This window comes from Anolis carolinensis, unplaced genomic scaffold (genome assembly GCF_035594765.1).
Source record: "Anolis carolinensis isolate JA03-04 unplaced genomic scaffold, rAnoCar3.1.pri scaffold_7, whole genome shotgun sequence".
NCBI classification, from domain to species: domain Eukaryota; kingdom Metazoa; phylum Chordata; class Lepidosauria; order Squamata; family Dactyloidae; genus Anolis; species Anolis carolinensis.
In genome coordinates, this window is record NW_026943818.1 from 35,998,372 (window position 1) to 36,009,118 (window position 10,747).

A 10,747-nucleotide genomic window follows, 5' to 3' on the forward strand; every position below is an offset into this window, starting at 1 on the left:
CCTACCTGAAGCCAGGGAGCAAAAATGTCCTCCTGCTGCCTCTGCTTCTGCGAGAACCAACCAAATATAGATGCCTGGAGCAATGCTACTTAACATTACGTGAGTCAACAGTGTGATGCTGCGGCGGAAAAGGCCAATGTGATTCTAAGCTGCATCCAATGGCTTGTCTCTGTAAGGGGACAAACCCCAGCCACACACATACATATTTTCACTCTTATTATGTATATCGATAGATAGATGAAGCTGGGTGGCCATCTGTCGGGAGGGATCGGATGGTGTCTTCCTGCATTAAAGTAGGATGGCGTCGTGTCGCCTGCATATCTTAAAATTACCGTCTTATCTATATATATAGAAAGGTTCTGTGCATAATTAGGACCGAGTTAACAACAAAACCACTGGACCAAATGCCACCAGATTTGACCACAATACAACAACACATCCAAAAACACAGTTTACCAGGCAGTTCAATTATTTCAGCTCTCATTAGTAACTTTTAATTACAGTTCAGCAAGCAGGCAGTTAGTCATTGAAGGCCTTAATAATAAAATTTAGCTCTCCTTCCTTCCTTGCATTCAACTCATTCATACCCACACATAATATATTTCATGATATTACCGTATATACTCGAGTATAAGCCGACCCGAATATAAGCCGAGGCACCTAATTTTACCACAAAAAACTGGGGAAACTTATTGACTTGAGTATAAGCAGCAGTTACGGGTAAATTTCAAAATAAAAATAGATACCAATAAAATGTCATTAATCGAGGCATCAGTATGTTAAATGTTTTTGAATATTTACCGTATTTCAAAGAAAAGCAATAAACTAGCTCTATAAGTGGGAAAGTAGGGGCAACAAAAACAATATGGTATCAACAATAACCTAATAATAACAACAACAATAAAAACATTAGGATCCCACCCTATCTCCCCATGGGGACTCAGGCCGGCTTACAACATAGTAACAAGCAAACATTCAATGCTTATATAAACAATGCAGAGCTAGATATAGATCTATAATTATAGATACTAATTTCACATATGCATTTCCCCCTGTTTACCCTACAATATTTGCAAGCCCCATATATATATATATATATATATATATATATACACACACACACACACACACACACACACACACACACACACATATATATATATTCATATCTATCTAGACAGGTCTATATATATTTGTGTGTTCATTTCCCCCCCTGTAATATTTGCAAGCCATATATATATATATATATTCATATCTATCTAGACATGTCTATATATATTTGTGTGTTCATTTCCCCCCTGTAATATTTGCAAGCCATATATATATATATATATATATTCATATCTATCTAGGCATGTCTATATATATGTGTGTGTTCATTTCCCCCTGTAATATTTGCAAGCCATATATATATATATATATATATATATATATATATATATATATATATATTCATATCTATCTAGACATGTCTATATATATTTGTGTGTTCATTTCCCCCCTGTAATATTTGCAAGCCATATATATCTATCTAGACATGTCTATAGATATTTGTGTGTTCATTTTCCCCCTGTAATATTTGCAAGCCCTATACATAGGTAGGTAAGAATATATTCATATCTATCCAGACATCTCTCTTTATATAGATATTTGCAGAGACTTGCAAACATATGAGGATAAATTCATATATAAAAATAATATGTATGTATGGCTACAGATACACAGGTACATGGATCTATATGTATAAAGCAGGGGTCCCCAAACTAAGGCCCGGGGGCCGGATGCGGCCCTCCAAGGTCATTTACCTGGCCCCCGCCCTGAGTTTTATAATATAATATTTTATATCAGTTTTAATAATATAATATATAGTATATACATATAATATTTTAAAATATCATAATGTTATACAATATAATACTAATAATAATACCATATAATAATATAATTATATGTTATATATTACATATAATATTACAGTATAGTGGTATAATTCAATATAGTAATATATAATATTAATATTGTGCTATGCTAATAATATAATATATTCTATGTACATACAGCTGCTCTGAGTCCCCTTCGGGGTGAGAAGGGTGGGATATAAATGTAGTAAATAAATGTAGTAAATAAATAAATAAATAAATAATTTAGGCTCGCCCAAAGTCTGAAATGATTTGAAGGCACACAACAACAACAACAATCCGAATTAACTTGACTATCTCATTGGCCAGTAGCAGGCCCACACTTTCCATTGAAATCCTGATAGGTTTATGTTGGTTAAAATTGTTTTCATTTTTAAATATTGTATTGTTCTTTAATTGTTGTTGTTGTATTGCACTACAAATAAGACATGAAGTGTTCATAGGAATTTGTTTGTATTTTTTTTTCAAATGATAATTCGGCCCCTCAACAGTCTGAAGGACTGTGGACCGGCCCTCTGCTTTAAAAGTTTGAAGACCCCTGGTATAAAGGATTTGCAAAGACCTGCAAACATATGAGGGCAAATTCATATATAAGATTAATGTATATAGATAGATACACATATAAAGGTACTTAGAGATGGCAAAAGCTTGCAAAGGGTTAATGCCTATATATCTGTAGGAGAGTTTAACAAATATTTCAGGAGAAAATGCTTTCATAAGATTAATGAATATATATTTTTCTTCTTCCTGACTTGCAAGGATGTCTTTCTCTTTTCAAAACATTCCCTTGATTAAGAGCGAGGGAGGCTTTGCAAAAGTAAACACACTGATAAGGGAGAAGAAGAGAGAAATAGATCACATATTGCAAGCAATAGCCTGCAGGCTCTGTTGCCGGGGGAGGCTTTTTCAGCTCATAAATAAGGGCTGAAAAACTCGGCTTATCTTCCGAGTATATACGGTATATATTTCATGTCATATAACATCTATTAAATACCACCACTTCCTCGTTACATGTTTTTTCAAAACCAGCAGACTACGCCACAGCAACACGTGGCTGGGCACAGCTCGTTCTTTTCGGAGTGAATTTGTGACCCTATTCTTCTACATCAAGTTCGGACCAAAACCCGGAGCGGATTTGCCCCACCGACCTGCAGTTCCCTCTTTTTGTTCCTTTCTCTTTGTCAAGGCCTCACGCCCAGCTTTATGAATATTAATGCACCGTCGTCCCTCTCTCCCCCCCCCCCCCCCCCGGAGATATCATCCTGGCCTTATCTCTTCCCCGCCTGCCTTGGTTTTGAATTGCTCCCCTTGTTTCCTTAATGCATGTTTTCCTCCTGCGAGGCGCCTGCCTCTTGTTTGCCTTTGCAAATGGGGAACAGGGCTAAGTCAATACGGCAGGATTGGGTTTGTAAATAATACCGAGGAGATTACTAGGAGGGGGAAGGAAGGCGGGATAGAGTCCTACCAACTTCGTTTTCATTCCTTCTGAGACGAAACCCAGCCTGCATTTGCTCCCGGCGCTGCAGGATGATGGATTTTAGAGTCCAAATGGCAGGGCTGAAGGCAGAGACGCTTCTTGCCACGTTATTTAAGGTTGAATAAGTTGCATAACACAATCTTAATCACAGTTTAAATACTGCAGTCCTGTTCGAAGAATAATAATAATAACAACAACAACCCTAGACACTTGGGAAGTGTCTGATGTGTGATTCAATACAACAGCCAGCAGAGTGTCTGCTGTGGACTCATCTTGTGTTTCAAATAATAATAATAATAACAAGCAGTCAAAGAAGAACATGCCCTGAGAATATGTAAAGCAAAGTGAAGAACCTGCTTTGATTGAAGTCAAAAATCAGAAACTCCTCAAAGCACAGCAGACAAAGAATCAGTACAAGAAAACCACACTACAAACTAGAGCAGAATCAGTACAAGAAAACCGCACTACAAACTAGAGCAGAATCAGTACAAGAAAACCGCACTACAAACTAGAGCAGAATCAGTACAAGAAAACCGCACTACAAACTAGAGCAGAATCAGTACAAGAAAACCGCACTACAAACTAGAGCAGAATCAGTACAAGAAAACCGCACTACAAACTAGAGCAGAATCAGTACAAGAAATCCGCACTACAAACCAGAGCAGAATCAGTACAAGAAAACCGCACTACAAACTAGAGCAGAATCAGTACAAGAAAACCGCACTACAAACTAGAGCAGAATCAGTACAAGAAAACCGCACTACAAACTAGAGCAGAATCAGTACAAGAAAACCGCACTACAAACTAGAGCAGAATCAGTACAAGAAAACCGCACTACAAACTAGAGCTGACAGCTGGCACAACAAAACACTGCATGGAATGTTCCTTGACAAAATTGAAGGAAAAGCTGATAAGGAGAAGACCTGGCTCTGGCTCACAAATGGGACCCTGAAGAAGGAGACAGAAGGCCTGATCCTTGCAGCCCAGGAGCAAGACATCAGGACAAAGGCAATCAAGGCCAAGATCGAAAAATCAGCTGATGACCCAAAATGCAGACTGTGCAAGGAAACCGACGAAACCATTGATCATATCCTCAGCTGCTGTAAGAAAATCGCACAGACAGACTACAAACAGAGGCACAACTATGTGGCCCAAATGATTCATTGGAACTTATGCCTCAAGTACCACCTTCCAGCAGCAAAGAACTGGTGGGATCACAAAGATAATGGAAAATGAGCACGCAAAGATACTGTGGGACTTCCGAATCCAGACTGACAAAGTTCTGGAACACAACACACCAGACATCACAGTTGTGGAAAAGAAAAAGGTTTGGATCATTGATGTCGCCATCCCAGGTGACAGTCGCATTGACGAAAAACAACAGGAAAAACTCAGCCGCTATCAGGACCTCAAGATGGAACTTCAAAGACTCTGGCAGAAACCAGTGCAGGTGGTCCCAGTGGTGATGGGCACACTGGGTGCCATGCCAAAAGATCTCAGCCAGCATATGGAAACAATAGACATTGACAAAATCACGATCTGCCAACTGCAAAAGGCCACCCGACTGGGATCTGCAGCATCATCCAAAAATACATCACACAGTCCTAGACACTTGGGAAGTGTTCGACTTGTGGTTTTGTGATACGAAATCCAGCATATCTATCTTGTTCGCTGTGTCATAAAATAATAATAATAATAATAATAATAATAATAATAATAATAATAATAATACAGTCCTAGACACTTGGGAAGTGTTCGACTTGTGGTTTTGTGATACGAAATCCAGCATATCTATGTTGTTTGCTGTGTCATAATAAAATAATAATAATAAAAATAAACAACTTTATTTCTAGACCGCCCTGTCTCTCACTTTCTACCCCGCCTTCTCCTTGCAAGATGCTCCTGCAACCGGAAGGTGAGCTTCCTTGGCATCCAAGCAGGTGACTCCGCAGGAACCGGTTTGTCCAGACCAAGGGGAGGAGGAGGAGCAGGGTGTCCTCTTCTTCCTCCGAAACCGGTCCTCCTCCCAGAGTTTCGCCTCCGAAGCCGAGAAGGAAGGAAGGCAGGAGACGATGGAGACCTTGCGGAGAGGCCTCTCCCGCTGGAAGAGGTACCGCATCAAGGTGCACTTGGCCGAGGAGGACCTGCTGCTCCCGCTGACCGTCCGGCCCACCGACACCGTCATGGACCTCCGGGCCCTCTTGGTCCGGCAGGGCGTCACCTCCTGGAAGAAGGCCTTCCACTACAACGCCCGGCTCCTGGGCGAAGACGAGACCATCAAGGAGGCCAAGATCCAGGACGGCTCCGTCGTGCTGCTCATCGCCGATCAAAGGTAGGTGGAGATTTCTTGGTGGTCCCGCATCCCAGTACTGTCCAAGGCTTACACTGCTTAGCACCCAAGATCAAGGACTTCCTTAACAATGCTGGCCTCCCATCCCATTACTGTCCATGTCTGGCCCTGCTTAGCACCCAAGATCTAGGATGCGTCAAGGATTTCCTTGTATACACTGCCGGTCTCCCATCCCAGTTCCGTCCAAGGCTGGCCCTGCTTAGCATCCAGGATCTAGGGTGTGTCAAGGATTTCCTTAATAATGCCGGCCTCCCATCCCATTACCATCTAAGGCTGGCCGTGCTTAGCACTCAAGATCTAGGATGCGTCAAGGATTTCCTTGTATACAATGCCAGTCTCCCATTCCAGTACCGTCTAAGACTTACACTGCTTAGCACCCTAGATCTAGGGTGCGTCGAGGATTTTCTTAAACCTCGTATACAATCCCGGCCTCCCATTCCAATACCATCCAAGGCTTACACTGCTTAGCACCCTAGATCTAGGGTGTGTCTAGGATTTCCTTAACTATGCCAGTCTCCCATCCTAGTACCGTCCAAGGCTTACACTGCTTAGCACCCAAGATCTAGGATGCGTCAAGGATTTCCTTATTCCTCGTATGCAATGCTGGCCTCCCATCCCAATACCGTCCAAGGCTTACACTGCTTAGCACCCAAGATCTAGGGTGTGTCAAGGATTTCCTTAACAATGCCGGCCTCCCATCCCATTACCATCTAAGGCTGGCCGTGCTTAGCACCCTAGATCTAGGATGCATCAAGGATTTCCTCGTATACAATGCCGGCCTCCCATCCCAGTTCAGTCCAAGGCTGACCCTGCTTAGCACCCAAGATCTAGGGTGTGTCAAGGATTTCCTTAACAATGCCAGTCTCCCATCCTAGTACCGTCCAAGGCTTACACTGCTTAGCACCCAAGATCTAGGGTGCATCAAGGATTTCCTCATATACAGTGCTGGCTTCCCATCCCAGTTCTGTCCAAGGCTTACACTGCTTAGCACCCTAGATATAGGGTGCATCAAGGATTTCCTTATTCCTCATATACATTGCTGGCTTCGCATCCCAGTACCGTCCAAGGCTGACCCTGCTTAGCACCCAAGATCTAGGGTGTGTCAAGGATTTCCTTAACAATGCCGGCCTCCCATCCCATTACCGTCCATGTCTGGCCCTGCTTAGCACCCAAGTTCAGGGTTGTGTCTACGGATTTCTTTAAACCTCGTATATAATGCCGGCCTCCCATCCCAGTGCCATCCAAGGCTTACACTGCTTAGCGTCTACACTGTTGAAACAGTGCATTTTCTTGATTATTACTGTCTCGTGCTGTCTTTCATTTCCAGGTGAATCTTGCCGGGAGAGTTTGAGGAAACTACGCTGCATGGTGCTGTTGTACCACTGAGAGAGGAAGATTGCCGAACGGGCAGGAGGGAGCCCAAGGTAAGGCTTTCGCACCGTCTTTGGGTCCTGCGACGTCAGCAGGAAGGGTGTGATGCAGCAGCAAAAAAGGCTAACACGATTCTAGGCTGTATCCATATTGCCCAGATCGAGGGAAGTCCTAGTGACCAGTTCAAGGAGGATATGGAAAACGTGGCCACAGGTCTGGAAACAATGAATCCCAAAAGAGAATTGGGGACATTTAGTTGGAGAAGAGAAGGCTAAGAGACGGGGATCTATGATGAACCTGTGGTTCTATGATTCTATGATGAACATATGATGAACCTGTGGTTCTAGGATTCTATGATGAACATATGACGAACCTGTGGTTCTAGGATTCTGTGATGAACCTGTGGTTCTATGATTCTATGATGAACCTGTGGTTCTATGATTCTATGATGAACATATGACGAACCTGTGGTTCTAGGATTCTGTGACAAACCTGTGGTTCTATGTTTCTATGATGAACATATGATGAACCTGTGGTTCTAGGATTCTTTGATGAACCTGTGGTTCTATGGTTCTATAATTCTATGATGAACCTATGGTTTTAAGATTCTAGGATGAAACTATGATGAACCAGTGGTTCTATGACTAACATATGACGAACCTATGGTTCTATGATTCTATGATGAACCTGTGGTTCTATAATTCTATGACGAACCTATGTCGAACCTGTGTTTCTATGATTCCTTGATGAACTTATGATGAACCTGTGGTTCTATCATTCTATGAGGAACCCATGACAAACCTGTGGTTCTAGGATTCTATGATGAACCTGTGGTTCTAGGATTCTATGACAAACCTGTGATTCTGTGATTCTATGATGAACCTGTGGTTCTATGATTCTATGATGAACATATGACGAACCTGTGGTTCTAGGATTCTGTGATGAACCTGTGGTTCTATGTTTTTATGATGAACATATAACGAACCTGTGGTTCTATGATTCTATGATAAACCAGTGGTTCTAGGATTCTGTGACGAACCTGTGGTTCTATAATTCTATGACGAACCTATGTCGAACATGTGTTTCTATGATTCTATGATGAACCTGTGGTTCTATAATTCTATGACGAACCTATGTCGAACCTATGGTTCTATGATTCTATGATGAACCTGTGGTTCTATAATTCTATGACGAACCTATGTCGAACCTGTGTTTCTATGATTCCTTGATGAACTTATGATGAACCTGTGGTTCTATCATTCTATGAGGAACCCATGACAAACCTGTGGTTCTAGGATTCTATGATGAACCTGTGGTTCTAGGATTCTATGACAAACCTGTGATTCTGTGATTCTATGATGAACCTGTGGTTCTATGATTCTATGATGAACATATGACGAACCTGTGGTTCTAGGATTCTGTGATGAACCTGTGGTTCTATGTTTTTATGATGAACATATAACGAACCTGTGGTTCTATGATTCTATGATAAACCAGTGGTTCTAGGATTCTGTGACGAACCTGTGGTTCTATAATTCTATGACGAACCTATGTCGAACATGTGTTTCTATGATTCTATGATGAACCTGTGGTTCTATAATTCTATGACGAACCTATGTCGAACCTGTGTTTCTATGATTCCTTGATGAACTTATGATGAACCTGTGGTTCTATCATTCTATGAGGAACCCATGACAAACCTGTGGTTCTAGGATTCTATGATGAACCTGTGGTTCTAGGATTCTATGACGAACCTGTGGTTCTGGGATTCTATGACAAACCTGTGATTCTGTGATTCTATGATGAACCTGTGGTTCTATGATTCTATGATGAACCTATGACGAACCTGTGGTTCTAGGATTCTGTGATGAACCTGTGGTTCTATGATTCTATGATGAACATATGACGAACCTGTGGTTCTAGGATTCTGTGATGAACCTGTGGTTCTATGTTTTTATGATGAACATATAACGAACCTGTGGTTCTATGATTCTATGATGAACCAGTGGTTCTAGGATTCTGTGACGAACCTGTGGTTCTATGGTTTGTTGATGAACCTATGATGAACCTGTGGTTCTACGATTCTATGATGAACCTGTGGTTCTACGATTCTGTGATGAACCTGTGGTTCTATGTTTCCATGATAAACATATGACGAACCTGTGATTCTATGATTCTATGATGAACCTGTGGTTCTATGATTCTGTGACGATCCTATGATGAACCTGTGGTTCTACGATTCTGTGACGAACCTGTGGTTCTATGTTTCTATGATAAACATATGACGAACCTGTGGTTCTATGATTCTATGAAGAACCTGTGGTTCTATGATTCTGTGACGAACCTATGATGAACCTGTGGTTCTATAATTCTATGACGAACCTATGGTTCTATGATTCCTTGATGAACTTATGGTGAACCTGTGCTTCTATGATTCCTTGATGAGTCTATGATGAACATGTGGTTCTATGATGAACCTATGATTCTATGATGAACCTGATTCCATGGTTCTACAATGTATCTTTGATTCTACGCTGAACCTGTGATTGTATGATTCTATAATGAACCTAAGATACTATGAGGAATTGATGATTCTGTGGTTCTATAATGTACCTATGAGTCTGTGATTGCCTGATTCTATGATGAGTATATTATTCGATGCTAAACCTATGATTGTCTCATTCTGTGATGATTCTATGGTTCTGGAATCAGGCACATTCCCATTTACATTCCCCTTTTCCCTTGATTCACCTGCAGATCTGGGACAAGGAAGAGATGATGATGACGACGACAGTGATGAAGAAGATGACAACAGAGGAGTCCCCAACTATCTTTTGGTGCCAATGTCCGTCATCATCCATGGATTGGAAACACAACTGATGTGATCGGGCACAAGGAAGCTTTATTGTTTACGACTGCAGCATAACAAAACCGTGCACCTCTTTGCTGGGAGGGCGAGGAACAGGTCGGGGCAGAGCAGGGCGGTTTCGAAAGAGGAAATTCAAGCTCATGGGGCCGAGTAGGAGGAGGAGAGTTTCTGTCTCCTCCAGAAAGGGAGAAACCGGGTTTCCCGCAAAAAACAAAGCCAGGGAAGTACGTGATCGCAAAAAGCCAACATGGGTTTCTCGAAAACAAGTCATGCCAGACTCCTCTCTTTTTTTCCGATAGCGTTACACACTCGGTAGATGCAGGGAATGCTGCGGATGGAGCCGATCTTGGTTTCAAGAAGGTCTTTGGTAATGTTCTCTTTGTGGTCATCATTACTGCTGCTACATGTATGTTGCACTACTTCCCAAACGCCTGATTCCATAGCCAGGTCTTTAATTTTTTCCTGAAGACCAGGAGGGAGGCGGCAATCTGATATCACTGGGAGTTTCATAACCAAGGGGCCAAACTGAGAAGGTCCTGCCTCTCGGTCCCATCAACTGCGCCTGTGAAGGGGGGATGTTACACCTCAAGGTAGCGAGAGCACCCTGAAAACCACACTAGAGCCAGAATCATAAGCCAAGCAGTTTATTATAGGATATATGCAAGCAAATAGCGTAAATAGAGGAATTAGTCCATAGTATAAAATCTGTGACTGTTCAACATAAGTCCAGTAAAGTCTTTCAATATTGTAATGTACAAAGG

The 10,747-nt window shown here is 41.8% G+C and overlaps 1 protein-coding gene across 1 annotated transcript; it reads left to right on the forward strand.

Moving 5' to 3' along the window:
• Nucleotides 1-1,448: 1,448 nt before the first annotated feature.
• tincr (TINCR ubiquitin domain containing) lies at nucleotides 1,449-10,252 on the forward strand. Its single transcript, XM_062959626.1, has 3 exons — nucleotides 1,449-5,728; nucleotides 7,074-7,170; nucleotides 9,875-10,252. The coding sequence occupies exons 1-2, from the start codon at nucleotides 5,469-5,471 to the stop codon at nucleotides 7,075-7,077; spliced, it is 264 nt and encodes an 87-aa protein (XP_062815696.1). The 5' UTR covers nucleotides 1,449-5,468; the 3' UTR covers nucleotides 7,078-7,170; nucleotides 9,875-10,252.
• The last annotated feature ends 495 nt before the right edge of the window (nucleotides 10,253-10,747 follow it).